The sequence below is a fragment of the Phoxinus phoxinus genome (genome assembly GCF_949152265.1).
Source record: "Phoxinus phoxinus genome assembly, chromosome: 21".
In the NCBI taxonomy this organism is placed as follows: domain Eukaryota; kingdom Metazoa; phylum Chordata; class Actinopteri; order Cypriniformes; family Leuciscidae; genus Phoxinus; species Phoxinus phoxinus.
The window spans coordinates 32,175,989-32,197,862 of record NC_136896.1 but is presented as its reverse complement, the minus strand read 5'-3'; the positions used below and the strand labels follow the sequence as shown (position 1 = coordinate 32,197,862).

The following is a 21,874-nucleotide window of genomic DNA, read 5'->3' as shown; positions in this document are numbered from 1 at the left end:
GCCGAGAGATGCGTGTTTGGTCGAGTGTGCATCATTTTGGCGACATAATCGCAAAAAAAAAATATCATTTTCTATAAAGACCCACGTTTTGTACAAGTCTTCCGACTGAGTACAAAGTAAAGATGTCACAGCAATGGATGATCTCACAGGTCTAGGAGCGCGCATCTGTGTTCGTGTCTGCGCTGTGCGTCTGCAGAGACTGCGCGTGTGTGTGACGCAGGCGGCCAGCAGCCAATAGCGCGAGACACATGCGCAGCAGAGTTGCGCAGTTACATGCGGAGGAGCGCAGCCATTACACTTGATCTGAAATCTTTATTAAACAGTCGCTCGGATTGCACTGGCCAATCATTTCTCTACAACTTTCGCCATAGTGTACTGCAAGTGGCTCAACATGTGAGCGGGATTTGACTGCTCTGAGCTCAGGAAAGTTGTGAAACTTCAGGAGGTTTACCAGGGAATGATGATGGAGTCTCCGCTCGGGAATGATGACCTCACGCCTGCGGGCTCGAGATCTGCGCGCGCATCCTCTCAGCGCGAGCCCGCCGCGCCGCTTCTGCTCTGTGAGTTCGAGAGTTGTGAATCTGCCTGTACTCTTCAGTAAAGTTGGCTGCTGTCTGCTCAATATAGAGACTTAATTAGACTATAACTAATTAATTTATTCATAAAAAGGTGTTATAAGCATAAACATTTCGATACAGAGTCACCAACATCTCTGAGGTTAATACTCCCTCAAGCCAGTGTGATTTTAGCTATATAATAATATATATATGAATATAGGATTAGGTTAATTAATAACGTTAATAATATAGTATATTCATGTGTCCTGTGAAGAACTGCACTAGCCAAAGTCCTACCAATCAGAGACTACCTTGGAAACAAGAACTTTGCCAGAATAGCTCATTGCAAACTATGTAGTCAACTTAATTTAATTCAAAACATTTTGTATAGCACTTTCTACAATACATATTGTTTCAAAGCATCTTTACAGAAAATGCATGTCTACATTTCAATTTAGAATGAAGTGAATCTATCAAAACTAACTTTAGCTGGACAATAACTTTATTCTAGGGTTATTGTTTGCAATGCTCATGAATGAGTAGCTAACAGACATTATGCACATCAGCGCCATCTTTGACTTTTAACAGCAATGAAAGCGATGCTGTGAGGGACATACAAAATTGGCAGTGATCTAGGAAGCTAATACAGCTTTATACAGCGTTTACAGCAGATGTTGTTAACACGACACGTGTATCCCTCACAGCCTCACTCATACCTGTCCCTGAATACGGGCTAGCACGTCTATAACATTACCGGCCCTTAATCTGCACGTCTATAACATTACCGGCCCTTAATCTGCACGTTTATAATATTACCGGCCCTTAATCTGCACGTTTATAATATTACCGGCCCTTAATCTGCACGTTTATAATATTACCGGCCCTTAATCTGCACGTTTATAATATTACCGGCCCTTAATCTGCACGATTATAACATTACCGGCCTTAATCTGCACGATTATAACATTACCGGCCCTTAATCTGCACGTTTATAATATTACCGGCCCTTAATCTGCACGTTTATAACATTACCGGCCCTTAATCTGCACGTTTACAACATTACCGGCCCTTAATCTGCACGTTTATAATATTACCGGCCCTTAATCTGCACGTTTATAATATTACCGGCCCTTAATCTGCACGTTTATAATATTACCGGCCCTTAATCTGCACGTTTATAATATTACCGGCCCTTAATCTGCACGATTATAACATTACCGGCCCTTAATCTGCACGTTTATAACATTACCGGCCTTAATCTGCACGTTTATAACATTACCGGCCCTTAATCTGCACGTTTATAATATTACCGGCCCTTAATCTGCACGTTTATAACATTACCGGCCCTTAATCTGCACGTTTATAACATTACCGGCCCTTAATCTGCACGTTTATAATATTACCGGCCCTTAATCTGTGCGTTTATAACATTACCGGCCCTTAATCTGCACAATCATAACATTACCGGCCCTTAATCTGCACGTTTACAACATTATCGGCCCTTAATCTGCACAATCATAACATTACCGGCCCTTAATCTGCACGTTTATAACATTACCGGCCCTTAATCTGCACGATTATAACATTACCGGCCCTTAATCTGCACGATTATAACATTACCGGCCCTTAATCTGCATGATTATAACATTACCGGCCCTTAATCTGCACAATCATAACATTACCGGCCCTTAATCTGCACGATTATAACATTACCGGCCCTAAATCTGCACGTTTATAATATTACCGGCCCTTAATCTGCATGTTTATAACATTACCGGCCCTTAATCTGCACGTTTACAATATTACCGGCCCTTAATCTGCACGATTATAACATTACCGGCCCTTAATCTGCACGTTTACAATATTACCGGCCCTTAATCTGCACAATTATAACATTACCGGCCCTTAATCTGCACGTTTATAACATTACCGGCCCTTAATCTGCACGTTTATAACATTACCGGCCCTTAATCTGCACGTTTACAATATTACCGGCCCTTAATCTGCACGATTATAACATTACCGGCCCTTAATCTGCACGTTTATAACATTACCGGCCCTTAATCTGCACGTTTATAACATTACCGGCCCTTAATCTGCACGTTTACAATATTACCGGCCCTTAATCTGCACGTTTACAATATTACCGGCCCTTAATCTGCACGTTTATAACATTACCGGCCCTTAATCTGCAGGTTTATAATATTACCGGCCCTTAATCTGCACGATTATAACATTACCGGCCCTTAATCTGCACGATTATAACATTACCGGCCCTTAATCTGCACGTTTATAACATTACCGGCCCTTAATCTGCACGTTTATAACATTACCGGCCCTTAATCTGCACGTTTACAATATTACCGGCCCTTAATCTGCACGTTTACAATATTACCGGCCCTTAATCTGCACGATTATAACATTACCGGCCCTTAATCTGCAGGTTTATAATATTACCGGCCCTTAATCTGCACGTTTATAACATTACCGGCCCTTAATCTGCAGGTTTATAACATTACCGGCCCTTAATCTGCACGATTATAACATTACCGGCCCTTAATCTGCACGATTATAACATTACCGGCCCTTAATCTGCACGATTATAACATTACCGGCCCTTAATCTGCACGTTTATAACATTACCGGCCCTTAATCTGCACGTTTATAACATTACCGGCCCTTAATCTGCACGTTTACAATATTACCGGCCCTTAATCTGCACGTTTACAATATTACCGGCCCTTAATCTGCACGATTATAACATTACCGGCCCTTAATCTGCACGTTTACAATATTACCGGCCCTTAATCTGCACGATTATAATATTACCGGCCCTTAATCTGCACGATTATAACATTACCGGCCCTTAATCTGCACGATTATAACATTACCGGCCCATAATCTGCACGATTATAACATTACCGGCCCTTAATCTGCACGTTTACAATATTACCGGCCCTTAATCTGCACGATTATAACATTACCGGCCCTTAATCTGCACGATTATAACATTACCGGCACGTTTATAATATTACCGGCCCTTAATCTGCACGTTTATAACATTACCGGCACGTTTATAATATTACCGGCCCTTAATCTGCACGTTTATAACATTACCGGCACGTTTATAATATTACCGGCCCTTAATCTGCACGTTTATAACATTACCGGCCCTTAATCTGCACGTTTATAACATTACCGGCCCTTAATCTGCACGTTTACACACACCATTTGGTTCCTCGAGCGACAGCAGAGACCAGTTCTAACGGGACGGCAGAAGATCCAGCAAAGCATGAAACTGTTGTGTGGACGAGCACTGAACACTAGTGACCAGAACATGTCAGCGCTGTCTTATAAACACCTCAGGAACTGTGGACACGTGTGTAAGAGTTCAACATGATGATGAGATGATCAGTGTAACTCCACAACAACTACACAAAATTCTCCACTAACATCCAGAAACTCTGAGTCTCTCCGTAAGGCTGCGCTCGCTGCTGGTTATTCTGGGATTGGATGAGTGAGATCGGCCTGTTCTGTTATTACTGGAGTTTCTGAAGCTCCGCCCTCTTCTGAACGGAGGCGGAGCTAAAGCTCATTTGCACGCGTTTTTGCTCCCCATTAAAGGGGCAAATTTGACACGCTATAATAAATGATCTGGTATTTTGAGCTGAAATTTCACACAGACATTCAGGGGACACCATAGATTTATATTTCATCTTGTAAAAAGGGGCATAATATGTCACCTTTAAACAAACAAACGCTATAATATTGTGATTCTCGATCTCAGAGCTGTTAGGTTCTGATAGAACTGTTCGATTGATCATGTTTCCTCATGTTAGTTTACGCGCATTGATATTTCATGTTCTTCATTGTGTTTGTGTTCACAGATCCCATCAGTGTAAACAACGCTTTATCATCGCCAGCAATATTTAACAACAGAGACAGCAAAGTCCCACACGGTCAGTTATGGGACATCATATTTCATCAAGTGTTGTGCAGCTGCAGTGTTTGTAAATGATCTAGATAATGTGCTGATTGTGATTTTTACATAAAATGTGAAATGTTTTGATTTGACATTGTACTGCTTCTCTAACTCACCCGAACTCTTCGCAGGTGTTGGCGGGATCGAGGCGGTGTCCAGCTCGTCTGAGTTCACGCACGGCGCCATCGTGCTCCTGATCGAGGCGATGCAGAGGTGCTGGGACGTCTACAGCGCCAGAGAGCGGTCGCTGCTCTTCCAGAGCGTCCAGAAAGAGCTGGAAGCTCACGGTCACTCCTTACCTGTCGAGAAGATCCGCAGGAAATGGAATAACCTCATCGTGACGTACAAGAGAGTTAAAGATCGCAGCTTGCTGTGTGGAGGCCAAACCAAGACCTCGTGGGAGTACTTCGAAGTAAGAGATTAATAATAATGCATTTTCATTTCATTAAAGGATTAGTTCACTTTTAAAAAAACTTTTGCTGATAGTTTCCTCACCCCGATGTCATCAAGATGTCCATGTCTTTCTTTCTTCAGTGGAAAAGAAATGAAGGTTTTGATGAACACATTTCTCCATATAATGGACGTCAATGGGCCCCAAACGGGTCAAGGTCCAGATGACAGTGTCAGCGCCGCTTCAACGGGCTTTACACGACACCAGACGATGAATACGGCTCTTATCTAGCGAAACCATCGTCATTTCAAACATAAATAAACAAGTGTAAGTTTTATAAGCACAAGCGCTCGCCTTGCTCTGTTCTGTGATGCGTTCGTGACGTCACGTAATACGCAGTTACGCTGTAAAGGTCACGCTTGACGAGTCAGTGTTTACAGATGTGCGGACGGAGGACCATACACACATATTCAAACGTCTTTGTGTCAGTTTATCAGTTAAATGTCCATCTCGTGTGCGTATCCTGGTGTTGGAATATTAAAAATCCTAAAAGAACATTTTTGTTAGGACAGACATTTTTTACTTTTCACAGAAGCGTGACCTTTACAGCGTAACTGTGTATTACATGACGTCACGAACGCATCACAGAACAGAGCAAGGCGAGCGCTTGTGCTTATAAAACTCAAACTTGTTTATTTATGTTTGAAATGAGGATGGTTTCGCTAGATAAGACCCGTATTCATCGTCTGGTGTCGTTTAAAGCCCGTTGAAGCGGCGCTGACACTGTCATCTGGACCTTGACCCGCTTGGGGCCCATTGACGTCCATTATATGGAGAAATGTGTTCATCAAAAACCTTCATTTCTTTTCCACTGAAGAAAGAAAGACATGGACATCTTGAGGACATCGGGGTGAGGAAACTATCAGAAAACGTTTGTAGTGGCAGTTTTCATTATTACTCTGTATTTCAGTGATTTTTAATGAAGGCCCATCTGCTTTCTCACTTGCAGTGAGAAGGGGCTTTGTGTAATAATTTGCTGTGTTGGGGAGTCAGTGAGGATAAGGGAAGGCACATGGTCAAAGGGTCATCTTGAGTGCATTTGTACGTTATAGCCTAAAGGTTAAGGCCTCGTGAGCCCTCGTGAGCCAGTTAAAGAATAAGGAAGACAGACTGGTATCTATACCTCTCTCGAGGGGAGGGTAAAAGGCCTTGGGGGGAATAAGATATAAAATGGACAGAGACTGCCTTTCCCTTATCTCTCCTCACTGACTCGCTGTATGTGTGTTGGTGACGAAGATCTCTCTTGCAAGAGAATAAATACTTTTATAACTTTTAATGAAGATTCTGAGTGTCCCTTATTCAGTGATGATGTTTGTTTGAAGTTTTGCCACAACACGTTTTTTTTTTTAAAGGAACTAATCCTTTAAGCTTCCAGCATGTTTTTCATGACGTGGCTGCTCCAGGAATTCACTTGATTCTCAATTCAAGAAATCATATTATTGTAAGAGTCTCAAATACGGTTCCTTTTTAGAAACACTAATGACCTGAAATAACCATAAATACCTGAAGATTAGAATGTAACTGTTGAGTGCAGTAGTTTGCCCTTAGAACAGCACCGTTAGATCATGATCATGGACAGTATGATGGAGGACTCGCAGTGTGACTGAATGATCTTCCCTGTTCTGTTTATTGATCACAGATGATGGATAACATATTAGGAAAGACGAAGTTTGTTCAGCGAGGCCCTGCTTCAGCCACTCTTGTTGGATTCGCAACTACAGCCAAAGCAGCTGTAAAGTCCGAGGATCCTCAATCCAGCAGTGTTCCTGCGGTGGCTCCTCGTCTGCTTCCCACCGGGACCATCCCGACCTCATCCCAGATCCAGACCTCTTCCCAGATCCAGACCTCATCCCAGATCCAGAGCTCTTCCCAGATCCCGACCTCATCCCAGATCCAGAGCTCTTCCCAGATCCCGACCTCATCCCAGATCCCGAACTCTTCCCAGATCCAGATCTCCTCCCAGATCCCGAACTCTTCCCAGATCCAGATCTCCTCCCAGATCCCGAACTCATCCCAGATCCCGACCTCTTCCCAGATCCCGACCTTTTCCCAGATCCCGACGCTGGTGCCAGTGCGGTGCGAGGTCAGCACTGACTCCGCTCTGCCGAAGCCGGTGATCCGCCCGGCTCTGAGACGCTCAAGGCTCCGGCAGCTCCGGCTCGGCTCCGCTCAGCAGCACGGGATCGGCTCGGCTCCGGCTCAGCTCCGGCTCGGCTCCGCTCAGCAGCACGGGATCGGCTTGGCTCCGGCTCAGCTCGGCTCCGGGCCGGCCGAGGAACGCACCGAGCTCCTGCGCTGCTTCCTCCGCGGTCAGGAGGAGCGCGCGCGTTCAGACGAGCAGCATCAGCGCAGGACAGACGCGCGCGAGCGGCGCCGGGAGAGATTCGCGCGGGCAGAGGCCGATGCTATGACCAGGATGGCCACCGCGCTCGAGCTCATCTCCTCTAAGCAGGACACCATCATCGCTCTGCTGCAGAGGCTGGCTGATAAACACTGATGCTATCCCGTTTCTCTTCTCATAATATTGCTTTTGGAACTGAATAGTGTATCAACTGTATCCTGTTGTTTATAGTATATTTAAGTCATTGGTTGGGATCCTTGTTACTGTTAACAGCTTGAAATAAACAAAGAAACATATGAACTCTTTAACATTATCAATACAGTGCCTATAAAAAGTATGTTTTCATGTGTTATTGTTTTACAACTTTGTTTCACAGAGGGTTTTTATTTTTGACACTCAATAATCGTCTGATCGTCTAGAAGCGACTCGAGGGCGGCCAACTTTCTTCTGCTTTCGCTGCGAGGCGTTTGTCATATTATTAGAGTAAAAACAAAACTTAATTTGTTACTTAAAAGTTGGATTGGTAGCTGCATAACTAATTAATATCATCACATAAATCGACAAGTTCGTTGAATGGACAGTGCTCGTTTGTAATTCTAGTGCTATTTAACATGTTCAACTTGAAAAAATATATGAAATGATTATCTGGAATAGGTTAGATTAAGAGCTTGAAGTGTTGAAAGCTCAACTACGTCGACCGCGTGGCCTAATGGATAAGGCGTCTGACTTCGGATCAGAAGATTGAGGGTTCGAGTCCCTTCGTGGTCGTTGTTTTTTTAACTTCGGTTTATGTAGAAGTAAAATATACTAATTTAATTCACAATTGCAAACCGTGAATTTGTTTGTCAAAACAAAGTATAAATTCTGATTCCGATGTTAACTAACGCTGAATGTCAGTGACTGTGTCCATGACTAGTAGCACAGATATCCCGTGAGCACTGCATCAGCAGAGTGGCGCAGCGGAAGCGTGCTGGGCCCATAACCCAGAGGTCGATGGATCGAAACCATCCTCTGCTAGGAACTTTTTACTTACCAAAGCTGCTAATCTCTCTGTGACAATATATCATGTTGACATTTAGTATATGACAAATAATATTTCTTAGTTCTTTATATTTCATTCACATTTAAATATGGAAATCGAACATGGATGAGTAATGGGGTTTTTCTAGTGTCATGCAAATGCCTTTATATTTAAAACAGTCTAACCTCCTATTAACAGTCAAAGCACACACATAGTATAAACCAGCTCTTTACAGTTGATCAAATCTCGCTTCAAATCTAAAATTTGATTTAGTTGATCAAATCTTTGATTTTCAGAAAATAATTTATAAGGTAATCTGACATATAATTAAGTTTATGCCATTACATACAGCAAAAAAATTCACCACTTTACATTGTGATATTTTGTGATTTTTTAATAAATATTTGAATACAGAACAAATGTAATAATATTTTGGGTTCAGTCAGTCGACTCGTCGCCCTTGCTTTGTTGCAGCATGTATCTTCTTCTGTTTGAGTCTTTCCAAATTTCTTTTATCTAATCTGAAAAAAAAAAAAAACATTATTGTGACAGTGTTGCATAAGTGCTTCTCTGAAGAACACAGTTGTGCTTCATGTGCTGATCTCTGTAACATGTGATCTGTGTAACATGTGATCTGTGTAACATGTGATCTGTGTAACATGTGATCTGTGTAACATGTGATCTGTGTAACATGTGTTCTGTGTAACATGTGATCTGTGTAACATGTGATCTCTGTAACATGTGATCTCTGTAACATGTGTTCTGTGTGACATGTGATCTCTGTAACATGTTCTGTGTGACATGTGATCTCTGTGACATGTGATCTGTGTAACATGTGATCTGTGTAACATGTGATCTGTGTAACATGTGATCTGTGTAACATGTGATCTCTGTAACATGTGATCTGTGTAACATGTGATCTGTGTAACATGTGATCTGTGTAACATGTGATCTCTGTAACATGTGATCTCTGTAACATGTGATCTGTGTAACATGTGATCTGTGTAACATGTGATCTCTGTAACATGTGATCTCTGTGACATGTGATCTCTGTGACATGTGATCTGTGTAACATGTGATCTCTGTGACATGTGATCTCTGTGACATGTGATCTCTGTAACATGTGATCTGTGTAACATGTGATCTCTGTAACATGTGATCTCTGTAACATGTGATCTCTGTAACATGTGATCTCTGTAACCTGTGATCTCTGTAACATGTGATCTCTGTGACATGTGATCTGTGTGACATGTGATCTCTGTAACATGTGATCTCTGTAACATGTGATCTCTGTAACCTGTGATCTCTGTAACATGTGATCGCTGTAACCTGTGATCTCTGTGACATGTGATCTCTGTAACATGTGATCTGTGTAACATGTGATCTGTGTAACATGTGATCTGTGTAACATGTGATCTGTGTAACCTGTGATCTCTGTAACATGTGAGCTCTGTAACATGTGATCTCTGTAACCTGTGAGCTCTGTAACATGTGATCTGTGTAACATGTGATCTGTGTAACATGTGATCTCTGTAACCTGTGATCTCTGTAACATGTGATCTCTGTAACATGTGATCTCTGTAACATGTGATCGCTGTAACCTGTGATCTCTGTAACCTGTGATCTGTGTAACATGTGATCTCTGTAACATGTGTTCTCTGTAACATGTGATCTCTGTAACATGTGATCTCTGTAACATGTGATCTCTGTAACATGTGATCTCTGTAACATGTGATCTCTGTAACCTGTGATCTGTGTAACATGTGATCTCTGTAACATGTGATCTCTGTAACATGTGATCTGTGTAACATGTGATCTGTGTAACATGTGATCTCTGTAACCTGTGAGCTCTGTAACATGTGATCTGTGTAACCTGTGATCTGTGTAACGTGTGATCTGTGTAACGTGTGATCTGTGTAACATGTGATCTGTGTAACATGTGATCTGTGTAACATGTGATCTGTGTAACATGTGATCTGTGTAACCTGTGATCTGTGTAACATGTGATCTGTGTAACATGTGATCTGTGTAACATGTGATCTGTGTAACATGTGATCTGTGTAACATGTGATCTCTGTAACCTGTGAGCTCTGTAACCTGTGATCTGTGTAACATGTGATCTGTGTAACATGTGATCTGTGTAACCTGTGATCTGTGTAACATGTGATCTGTGTAACATGTGATCTCTGTAACCTGTGATCTGTGTAACATGTGATCTGTGTAACATGTGATCTCTGTAACATGTGATCGCTGTAACCTGTGATCTCTGTAACCTGTGATCTCTGTAACCTGTGATCTCTGTAACATGTGATCTGTGTAACATGTGATCTGTGTAACATGTGATCTGTGTAACCTGTGATCTGTGTAACATGTGATCTGTGTAACATGTGATCTCTGTAACCTGTGATCTGTGTAACATGTGATCTGTGTAACATGTGATCTCTGTAACATGTGATCTCTGTAACCTGTGATCTCTGTAACCTGTGATCTCTGTAACCTGTGATCTCTGTAACATGTGATCTCTGTAACATGTGATCTCTGTAACCTGTGAGCTCTGTAACATGTGATCTCTGTAACCTGTGATCTCTGTAACATGTGATCTCTGTAACCTGTGATCTCTGTAACATGTGATCTGTGTAACATGTGATCTGTGTAACATGTGATCTCTGTAACCTGTGATCTCTGTAACCTGTGATCTGTGTAACATGTGATCTGTGTAACATGTGATCTCTGTAACCTGTGAGCTCTGTAACATGTGATCTGTGTAACCTGTGATCTCTGTAACATGTGATCTGTGTAACCTGTGATCTCTGTAACATGTGATCTGTGTAACATGTGATCTCTGTAACCTGTGATCTCTGTAACATGTGATCTGTGTAACATGTGATCTCTGTAACCTGTGATCTCTGTAACATGTGATCTGTGTAACATGTGATCTGTGTAACATGTGATCTCTGTAACCTGTGAGCTCTGTAACATGTGATCTGTGTAACCTGTGATCTCTGTAACCTGTGATCTCTGTAACATGTGATCTGTGTAACATGTGATCTCTGTAACATGTGATCTCTGTAACCTGTGATCTCTGTAACCTGTGATCTCTGTAACATGTGATCTCTGTAACCTGTGATCTCTGTAACCTGTGATCTCTGTAACCTGTGATCTCTGTAACCTGTGAGCTCTGTAACATGTGATCTGTGTAACCTGTGATCTGTGTAACCTGTGATCTCTGTAACCTGTGATCTCTGTAACATGTGATCTGTGTAACATGTGATCTCTGTAACATGTGATCTCTGTAACCTGTGATCTCTGTAACCTGTGATCTCTGTAACATGTGATCTCTGTAACCTGTGATCTCTGTAACATGTGATCTCTGTAACATGTGATCTCTGTAACCTGTGATCTCTGTAACCTGTGATCTCTGTAACATGTGATCTCTGTAACCTGTGATCTCTGTAACATGTGATCTCTGTAACCTGTGATCTCTGTAACCTGTGATCTCTGTAACCTGTGATCTCTGTAACATGTGATCTCTGTAACATGTGATCTCTGTAACCTGTGAGCTCTGTAACATGTGATCTGTGTAACATGTGATCTCTGTAACATGTGATCTCTGTAACCTGTGATCTCTGTAACATGTGATCTCTGTAACCTGTGATCTCTGTAACCTGTGATCTCTGTAACATGTGATCTCTGTAACCTGTGATCTCTGTAACATGTGATCGCTGTAACATGTGATCTCTGTAACATGTGATCTCTGTAACCTGTGATCTGTGTAACATGTGATCTCTGTAACATGTGATCTCTGTAACATGTGATCTCTGTAACATGTGATCTCTGTAACATGTGATCTCTGTAACATGTGATCTCTGTAACATGTGATCTCTGTAACCTGTGATCGCTGTAACATGTGATCTCTGTAACATGTGATCTCTGTAACATGTGATCTGTGTAACCTGTGATCTGTGTAACCTGTGATCTCTGTAACCTGTGATCGCTGTAACATGTGATCTCTGTAACATGTGATCTCTGTAACATGTGATCTGTGTAACCTGTGATCTCTGTAACATGTGATCTCTGTAACATGTGATCTGTGTAACATGTGATCTGTGTAACCTGTGATCTCTGTAACCTGTGAGCTCTGAGAGCGAGATCCTCCACTGACGGTTCTGGCTTCTGTCGACTGGCTTCAGAGATCATCTCTGAGATCTTCTGGAGACAGTCTTCAAGGTTCCTCTGCTGGCTTCTGCTCATCTCTGAGGTCACAATTAACTCTCCTGCTTTATTGACACGAGTTTTATTCTGTTGACACAGAAATACTTCTGCCATGAGCAGTGCATGCGGCACAAAGTATGTATGTATGTTATTATATGTGCTACTCTCACCTTCAGAAGAATCTCTCTCCTAACTTCTTCTGTAATCCATTCTGCTGTCTGCACATGGAAACGCACCTCTGCTTTTGTACTGACTGCAAACAAATATTACATAATGTTAAGTGACAAAATGTGATTCTTAAATAAAAAGTGCTGGGCAGTATACCGGTTTATACCGAATACCGGTGTTTATTTTTGTTATGATATCATTTTTTTATATACCGCAGTACCGGTGTACAGCGTTGGAAATGCGTCGTCACACTGTTTGAGAGGGTCTAACTCTTCTTTTCACACAGCTGTGTGTGTTACTGAGCCTGATGGTGAAGATGGATGGGTTAAACTATAATTCATAGCATTCAAATTATATTACTGTGTTTCCCATACATTGCTTCAAAATATCAACACACCCTTTTGGAAAATCTGTGGTTGGCATTGACATCGTTGAATAAACACGAGCACTGCACGTTTCAAAGTCAAAACGCGGCGTGGGTGTTTTTATATGAATGTATCGGAAATGAGTTAAAAAAGTTAGAAAAGTTTCTATGTTATTTAAATTGAATCTTTCTTGATCTTTCCTGATAAAGCAGCGTTTATGAACGAGATGTCTGCCACTCCTACAGCGCCTCTTTATAAACAGCCTTGTAAACCTGTAATAATACTAGTGTAGATTTTTTCTACAATATTCACTCATGACAGTAAATTAGGGCATTATAAGTTAATCTGCTGTGGTATTTCCTCTCTCAATCATTATATGTGGTTAACACCCAGTCATGCTTGAAAATATAAATGAAAATATAAATACCGTCATATACCATGAAACCGGTATAATTTAGAAAAATACCATGATATGGATTTTTGGTCATACCGCCCAGCACTACAAGTGATCGACAGAACACCTCCACACGAACCCTAGTCATGAACACAGTTTACCCTTGTTGACATGTTGACCGCCTGGTCCGCTGCTCCGACTGTATGTTATCTTCAGTTTATCTGGGAAAAGAAAAGTTTCAGCAGATTAAGACTTCAGCCTGTAACATTATCTGATCTCAGTGAGTTATAATAACATCGTCTGATCTCACAGTCAATTATAATAACATCGTCTGATCTCAGTCAGTTATAATAACATTGTCTGATCTCAGTCAGTTATAATAACATCGCCTGATCTCAGTCAGTTATAATAACATCGTCTGATCTCAGTCAGTTATAATAACATCGTCTGATCTCAGTCAGTTATAATAACATCGTCTGATCTCACAGTCAGTTCTAATAAAATCATCTGATCTCACAGTCAATTATAATAACATCGTCTGATCTCAGTCAGTTCTAATAACATCGTCTGATCTCAGTCAGTTATAATAACATCGTCTGATCTCAGTCAGTTATAATAACATCGTCTGATCTCAGTCAGTTATAATAACATCGTCTGATCTCACAGTCAGTTCTAATAAAATCATCTGATCTCACAGTCAATTATAATAACATCGTCTGATCTCAGTCAGTTATAATAACATTGTCTGATCTCAGTCAGTTATAATAACATCGTCTGATCTGTCAGTTATAATAACATCGTCTGATCTCAGTCAGTTCTAATAACATCGTCTGATCTGTCAGTTATAATAACATCGTCTGATCTCAGTCAGTTCTAATAACATCGTCTGATCTGTCAGTTATAATAACATCGTCTGATCTCAGTCAGTTATAATAACATCGTCTGATCTCAGTCAGTTATAATAACATCGTCTGATCTCAGTCAGTTCTAATAACATTGTCTGATCTCAGTCAGTTATAATAACATCGTCTGATCTCAGTCAGTTATAATAACATCGTCTGATCTCAGTCAGTTATAATAACATCGTCTGATCTCAGTCAGTTATAATAACATCGTCTGATCTCAGTCAGTTATAATAACATCGTCTGATCTCAGTCAGTTAATAATAGTTAAAATAACGATGAACTCTTACCAACCGGGATGCGCGAGAACAGATCGTCCTGACAACAAACAGAAACATTGTGTTTACATAAGCAATGTGATGTTGCACGTCATTTAGAGAAAATAAAGAAAGCCGTGTTTCACACCTGTGTAAAATGCGAGGCTTTTTTCACGAGGAAATAACTGCTGTCTGCACAGCGCTCCGATCGCGTTTTGTTACTATTGAATACAGTTACTAATCGACGGCATACATTCCTCGAGCATGACAGATTATACAGCCGCAAGAAGCAGACACTTGTAACCATGGATGCCGCCGCCATGTTGAAAATAAAGAAACACGTGCATCCGCTTATGCTTCGAATGGGCGGCGGCTTCACACATCCTACATACAAACAAATAGAAATGGTAAAAAGCTGGAAAAAATAAATCCTGTATATCAGCTCATATCTATTGATCTGATTTTTTTATATATATATTGGCAAAAATCTGTTGTCCTATACTTTTTTGTTTTCAAAGCCTGAGCTTTAATGGACTTAATTTAGCCTTATATGGCATTATTCAGTCTTAGCAACTATCTGTAATAATATGACATCCAGACACTGCAGCTGCCGACATCAACTCAGTCAGTGGTAGAAATCAGAAGTGGCTTTAATCGTTAAATTGCTTATATTTGTAGTTTTCCCTCAAAATAGGATTTCAAGGAGAGCATTTGGGACAAAAATGTTGGTTGTGATAATGCCCTTTCAGTGGTAATTTTTTCAAACTCATTTAATAGGTCTTGTTTACAATGTGGGTATAAACACGAATGTCGACTCATGGTGTTTATGTTCACATTCATTGTTTTATAGAATTTACGACATTTTAACATTTAATTTTATAGTTAACGGAACTTCATTTGTAATTATTTTCCCTTGTCAATGTAAGTAAACAATAGGTAAGGTTCCACCGAGATTTGAACTCGGATCGCTGGATTCAGAGTCCAGAGTGCTAACCATTACACCATGGAACCGCTTAAAACCACGGAGTGCCAACGAGTGCAAATAAACATTGTTCATGTTTAATAATATTAACTTATGTATTAATAAATATCCGTGTTGTACGCATTGGGAAAACATTATCTAAAATGTACCCATCTTTGTAACATATTAAACTAAATTCTCCGGTTAGCCAGAGTTAGACAGACTGGTTGAATGCGCAGTGGTGTAAATATAAGAACAAAAGCAGTCACCCCAGATGGGACTCGAACCCACAATCCCTGGCTTAGGAGGCCAGTGCCTTATCCATTAGGCCACTGGGGCAGTGACGGAAGCATCACGGAACAGTTTCATACTTAAACACTGACTCACGGAGGCGCTTCCGCTTTTTCTTCTTCACTTCGGTTTTTTTTCTTGTCGCCTACAATATCAGTTACACTCCTGTATATATAAAACTTTAGCAAAATCGAGTGTTTCTTGTAGCATAGAAAATATCTACTATAAAGTAACAATAGCGATTGGCAAAAGTCCGACAGACAGACAGACAGATAAGCAGTGGGCACTTTATTTCCTGACAGACAGACAGTCATGATGTTAAACTGTGCTGTGTAGCATTAGCATTAGCCTACAGCTCTAGGAATGCCGTCCTCGAGTTAGGGTTACAGTCTTTTCGTTTTGATTAGACAAATAACATCAAGCACTATGAATTTATTACCATCAAATCCTCACGGTAATGGATTGCTTTATGCTGGATTTAACCAGGATCACGGTAAGATGTTTACTATTAAGTTAGCTAATGCAAGCTAACATCACTCATACTTGCCGTTCCCGTTATGAATCAGAGGCCAGAGAACTGTTACTGTACACATTAAAACACATCAGTGTTTTCATTTTTTGTTTGTTGTTGCCAGTCCAAGCGTCTAGTTGTAAAATGTGTTAAACTTGACGAACATGACTTGCTAAGCTAACGAACAGCTGATTAGCCACACAATCACATGAGTGTTTTCCTTTTAGGGCTGCTGTCAGCGTTTTATGTTGGGTTTTTTAATTGACCAACAATTGTATATATATATATATATATATATATATAACTATATCGTTATATGAGTATCAACTAAAAAAGTGACCAAAAGTTTACTTATCAAGTAAACAAACACTGACAGTTGATGTAGCGGCTAACTGTAATAGCGCTAGCTTTAGTGTGAATCTGAGCAATTGAATTTCAATCAACCTAAAAAAACACACACACACACACACACTGCAATGTAAAGTGCTTTTAAAGTATATCTAAATCCTATTACTTGCGTTATGCGATGTGTTAATACCACAATATAGGCTCAAATAACTGTATTATAGCCAGTGAGGATGAAGACATTAACGGGCTTAACATACAGGTTACTCTGTCACAGTGACATTGCTGATAACCATAATTGGGTGTACCGTGTAATGAAGCTCGTCTGAAGCTTTAGATATCAATGTTTAATCTAGTCCTAATACATGTTTGAGCTGCTTTAACTAAAAGCATACCTTACATTTGTCCCTGCCACTGTTTTGTCTCAGGATTCACACCAGTAATGTTCTTTTCTAAGGCACAATTATAAAAGCTGCCTAATTGAGCTCAGGTTTAATCCTGGCTTAATCTAAGCCCTGTCTGTGAAACCAGGACTAAATATCCATCAATCTCTTAGTTGTTCTTCACTCAGTAATCGCTTCCCAGGCAGATGAAAATGAACGGATTCTCATAAATAAACGTGGTTCTGAAGCCACACACACACAGGCTGATTACCCGAAACTGAAATGCCTGTTTTCCTCCAGGATGTTTTGCGTGTGGAATGGAGAATGGATTCAGGGTTTATAACACAGACCCGCTCAAAGAAAAAGAGAAACAAGGTGAGTCTGCAGATGTTCATTCACGGATACAGATGGACAGATGTTGTGAAAACACTTCAGATCAGACGGCAAAATGTGGAAGTTAGTAACTACTTCAGATTTTTGCTTATGTGATTTTTAAATCTTGCTTCATAATATTAATGCATACATACAGCTGAGGGAAAATATGCATTAGTGTTCATCATCGTCAGAAGAAGGCATGATGACTCAGGAGTAATTTCCCAGGCTACAGACATAGGCTACCTAGTGTAGATCACACACACACACACACACACACACACACACACACACACACACACACACACACACACACACACACACACACACACACACACACACACACACACACACACACACACACACACACACACACACACACACACACTCACTCACTGGCAGCAGTTATTCATTCACCAGTGTGACTTTATGAGATCCAGTGTGAGTTTATGGGATCCAGTGTGAGTTTATGGGATCCAGTGTGACTTTATGAGATCCAGTGTGAGTTTATGGGATCCAGTGTGAGTTTATGGGATCCAGTGTGAGTTTATGGGATCCAGTCACAGTGTGAGTTTATGGGATCCAGTGTGACTTTATGGGATCCAGTGTGAGTTTATGGGATCCAGTCACAGTGTGAGTTTATGGGATCCAGTGTGAGTTTATGGGATCCAGTCACAGTGTGAGTTTATGGGATCCAGTCACAGTGTGAGTTTATGGGATCCAGTGTGAGTTTATGGGATCCAGTGTGAGTTTATGGGATCCAGTGTGAGTTTATGGGATCCAGTGTGAGTTTATGGGATCCAGTGTGAGTTTATGGGATCCAGTGTGAGTTTATGGGATCCAGTGTGAGTTTATGGGATCCAGTGTGAGTTTATGGGATCCAGTGTGAGTTTATGGGATCCAGTGTGAGTTTATGGGATCCAGTCACAGTGTGAGTTTATGGGATCCAGTCACAGTGTGAGTTTATGGGATCCAGTCACAGTGTGAGTTTATGGGATCCAGTCACAGTGTGAGTTTATGGGATCCAGTCACAGTGTGAGTTTATGGGATCCAGTCACAGTGTGAGTTTATGGGATCCAGTCACAGTGTGAGTTTATGGGATCCAGTCACAGTGTGAGTTTATGGGATCCAGTCACAGTGTGAGTTTATGGGATCCAGTCACAGTGTGAGTTTATGGGATCCAGTCACAGTGTGAGTTTATGGGATCCAGTCACAGTGTGAGTTTATGGGATCCAGTCACAGTGTGAGTTTATGGGATCCAGTCACAGTGTGAGTTAATGGGATCCAGTCACAGTGTGAGTTTATGGGATCCAGTCACAGTGTGAGTTTATGGGATCCAGTCACAGTGTGAGTTTATGGGATCCAGTCACAGTGTGAGTTTTTTGGGATCCAGTGTGAGTTTATGGGATCCAGTGTGAGTTTATGGGATCCAGTGTGAGTTTATGGGATCCAGTCACAGTGTGAGTTTATGGGATCCAGTCACAGTGTGAGTTTATGGGATCCAGTGTGAGTTTATGGGATCCAATGTGCGTTTATGGGATCCAGTGTGAGTTTATGGGATCCAGTCACAGTGTGAGTTTATGGGATCCAGTCACAGTGTGAGTTTATGGGATCCAGTCACAGTGTGAGTTTATGGGATCCAGTCACAGTGTGAGTTTTTTGGGATCCAGTGTGAGTTTATGGGATCCAGTGTGAGTTTATGGGATCCAGTGTGAGTTTATGGGATCCAGTGTGAGTTTATGGGATCCAGTCACAGTGTGAGTTTATGAGATCCAGTGTGAGTTTATGGGATCCAGTGTGAGTTTATGGGATCCAGTGTGAGTTTATGGGATCCAGTGTGAGTTTATGGGATCCAGTGTGAGTTTATGGGATCCAGTGTGAGTTTATGGGATCCAGTCACAGTGTGAGTTTATGGGATCCAGTGTGAGTTTATGGGATCCAGTGTGAGTTTATGGGATCCAGTGTGAGTTTATGGGATCCAGTGTGAGTTTATGAGATCCAGTGAGAGTTTATGAGATCCAGTGTGAGTTTATGGGATCCAGTGTGAGTTTATGAGATCCAGTGTGAGTTTATGAGATCCAGTGTGAGTTTATGAGATCCAGTGAGAGTTTATGAGATGCAGTGTGAGTTTATGGGATCCAGTGAGAGTTTATGGGATCCAGTGTGAGTTTATGGGATCCAGTGTGAGTTTATGAGATCCAGTGTGAGTTTATGAGATCCAGTGTGAGTTTATGAGATCCAGTGAGAGTTTATGAGATCCAGTGTGAGTTTATGGGATCCAGTGAGAGTTTATGGGATCCAGTGTGAGTTTATGGGATCCAGTGTGAGTTTATGAGATCCAGTGTGAGTTTATGAGATCCAGTGTGAGTTTATGGGATCCAGTGTGAGTTTATGGGATCCAGTGAGAGTTTATGGGATCCAGTGTGAGTTTATGGGATCCAGTGTGAGTTTATGAGATCCAGTGTGAGTTTATGGGATCCAGTGTGAGTTTATGAGATCCAGTGTGAGTTTATGAGATCCAGTGTGAGTTTATGAGATCCAGTGTGAGTTTATGAGATCCAGTGTGAGTTTATGAGATCCAGTGAGAGTTTATGAGATCCAGTGTGAGTTTATGGGATCCAGTGAGAGTTTATGGGATCCAGTGTGAGTTTATGGGATCCAGTGAGAGTTTATGGGATCCAGTGTGAGTTTATGGGATCCAGTGTGAGTTTATGAGATCCAGTGTGAGTTTATGAGATCCAGTGTGAGTGTATGAGATCCAGTGTGAGTTTATGAGATCCAGTGTGAGTTTATGAGATCCAGTGTGAGTTTATGAGATCCAGTGAGAGTTTATGAGATCCAGTGTGAGTTTATGGGATCCAGTGAGAGTTTATGGGATCCAGTGTGAGTTTATGGGATCCAGTGTGAGTTTATGAGATCCAGTGAGAGTTTATGAGATCCAGTGTGAGTTTATGAGATCCAGTGTGAGTTTATGAGATCCAGTGTGAGTTTATGAGATCCAGTGTGAGTTTATGAGATCCAGTGTGAGTTTATGAGATCCAGTGTGAGTTTATGAGATCCAGTGTGAGTTTATGGGATCCAGTGTGAGTTTATGGGATCCAGTGTGAGTTTATGGGATCCAGTGTGAGTTTATGGGATCCAGTGTGAGTTTATGTGATCCAGTGTGAGTTTATGGGATCCAGTGTGAGTTTATGAGATCCAGTGTGAGTTTATGAGATCCAGTGTGAGTTTATGAGATCCAGTGTGAGTTTATGGGATCCAGTGTGAGTTTATGGGATCCAGTGTGAGTTTATGGGATCCAGTGTGAGTTTATGAGATCCAGTGTGAGTTTATGGGATCCAGTGTGAGTTTATGGGATCCAGTGTGAGTTTATGGGATCCAGTGTGAGTTTATGGGATCCAGTGTGAGTTTATGGGATCCAGTGTGAGTTTATGAGATCCAGTGTGAGTTTATGGGATCCAGTGTGAGTTTATGGGATCCAGTGTGAGTTTATGGGATCCAGTGTGAGTTTATGGGATCCAGTGTGAGTTTATGGGATCCAGTGTGAGTTTATGGGATCCAGTGTGAGTTTATGAGATCCAGTGTGAGTTTATGGGATCCAGTGTGAGTTTATGAGATCCAGTGTGAGTTTATGGGATCCAGTGTGAGTTTATGGGATCCAGTGTGAGTTTATGGGATCCAGTGTGAGTTTATGGGATCCAGTGTGAGTTTATGGGATCCAGTGTGAGTTTATGGGATCCAGTGTGAGTTTATGGGATCCAGTGTGAGTTTATGAGATCCAGTGTGAGTTTATGGGATCCAGTGTGAGTTTATGGGATCCAGTGTGAGTTTATGGGATCCAGTGTGAGTTTATGGGATCCAGTGTGAGTTTATGGGATCCAGTGTGAGTTTATGGGATCCAGTGTGAGATTATGAGATCCAGTGTGAGTTTATGAGATCCAGTGTGAGTTTATGGGATCCAGTGTGAGTTTATGGGATCCAGTGTGAGTTTATGGGATCCAGTGTGAGTTTATGGGATCCAGTGTGAGTTTATGGGATCCAGTGTGAGTTTATGGGATCCAGTGTGAGTTTATGGGATCCAGTGTGAGTTTATGGGATCCAGTGTGAGTTTATGAGATCCAGTGTGAGTTTATGAGATCCAGTGTGAGTTTATGGGATCCAGTGTGAGTTTATGAGATCCAGTGTGAGTTTATGGGATCCAGTGTGAGTTTATGAGATCCAGTGTGAGTTTATGGGATCCAGTGTGAGTTTATGAGATCCAGTGTGAGTTTATGAGATCCAGTGTGATTTTATGAGATCCAGTGTGAGTTTATGGGATCCAGTGTGAGTTTATGGGATCCAGTGTGAGTTTATGGGATCCA

General features: G+C 41.3%; 3 protein-coding genes across 5 annotated transcripts in view; 2 read left to right on the top strand and 1 right to left on the bottom strand.

Moving 5' to 3' along the window:
• The first annotated feature begins 257 nt into the window (after positions 1-257).
• Positions 258-7,974, top strand: LOC306989032 (uncharacterized protein). Its single transcript, XM_079594349.1, has 4 exons — positions 258-560; positions 4,445-4,516; positions 4,671-4,951; positions 6,630-7,974. The coding sequence occupies exons 1-4, from the start codon at positions 458-460 to the stop codon at positions 7,485-7,487; spliced, it is 1,314 nt and encodes a 437-aa protein (XP_079450475.1). The 5' UTR covers positions 258-457; the 3' UTR covers positions 7,488-7,974.
• mrpl58 (mitochondrial ribosomal protein L58) lies at positions 4,045-15,015 on the bottom strand. Of its 2 annotated transcripts, XM_079594350.1 has the most exons (7): positions 14,799-15,015; positions 14,684-14,711; positions 13,653-13,712; positions 12,735-12,817; positions 12,482-12,651; positions 7,693-8,873; positions 4,045-4,126 (listed from the first exon to the last, which is right to left on the bottom strand). In XM_079594350.1, exons 1-6 carry the CDS (start codon positions 14,970-14,972, stop codon positions 8,795-8,797), a joined length of 594 nt encoding a protein of 197 aa, XP_079450476.1. In that variant the 5' UTR covers positions 14,973-15,015; the 3' UTR covers positions 4,045-4,126; positions 7,693-8,794. The 2 variants fall into 2 exon arrangements, with proteins under 2 accessions (XP_079450476.1, XP_079450477.1); XM_079594351.1 differs by lacking the exon at positions 4,045-4,126 and having other exon boundaries at positions 8,379-8,873; positions 12,466-12,651; positions 14,799-15,012.
• Positions 15,016-15,887: 872 nt separating this feature from the next.
• wdr45b (WD repeat domain 45B) overlaps positions 15,888-21,874 on the top strand; it is a 13,240-nt gene continuing 7,253 nt past the window's right edge. The window contains exons 1-2 of one of the 2 annotated variants that reach the window (XM_079594347.1): positions 15,888-16,395; positions 17,442-17,516. In XM_079594347.1, the coding sequence (XP_079450473.1) occupies positions 16,329-16,395; positions 17,442-17,516 (142 nt within the window). In that variant the 5' untranslated portion in view covers positions 15,888-16,328. Of the gene's footprint in view, positions 16,396-17,441; positions 17,598-21,874 lie in introns of both variants that reach the window. The other variant, XM_079594346.1, reaches the window with a different exon arrangement.

Coding starts and splice junctions, on each gene's coding strand:
- LOC306989032 (XM_079594349.1), top strand. CDS start 458: ATGATGATGGAGTCTCCGCTCGGGAATGATGACCTCACGCCTGCGGGC. Junction 561..4,444: donor CGCCGCGCCGCTTCTGCTCT/GTGAGTTCGAGA, acceptor TTGTGTTCACAG/ATCCCATCAGTGTAAACAAC. Junction 4,952..6,629: donor CCTCGTGGGAGTACTTCGAA/GTAAGAGATTAA, acceptor TATTGATCACAG/ATGATGGATAACATATTAGG.
- mrpl58 (XM_079594350.1), bottom strand. CDS start 14,972: ATGGCGGCGGCATCCATGGTTACAAGTGTCTGCTTCTTGCGGCTGTAT. Junction 13,713..14,683: donor GTTCTCGCGCATCCCGGTTG/GTAAGAGTTCAT, acceptor TTCTTTTCCCAG/ATAAACTGAAGATAACATAC. Junction 8,874..12,481: donor CTCGCTCTCAGAGCTCACAG/GTTACAGAGATC, acceptor TTTTTTTTTCAG/ATTAGATAAAAGAAATTTGG.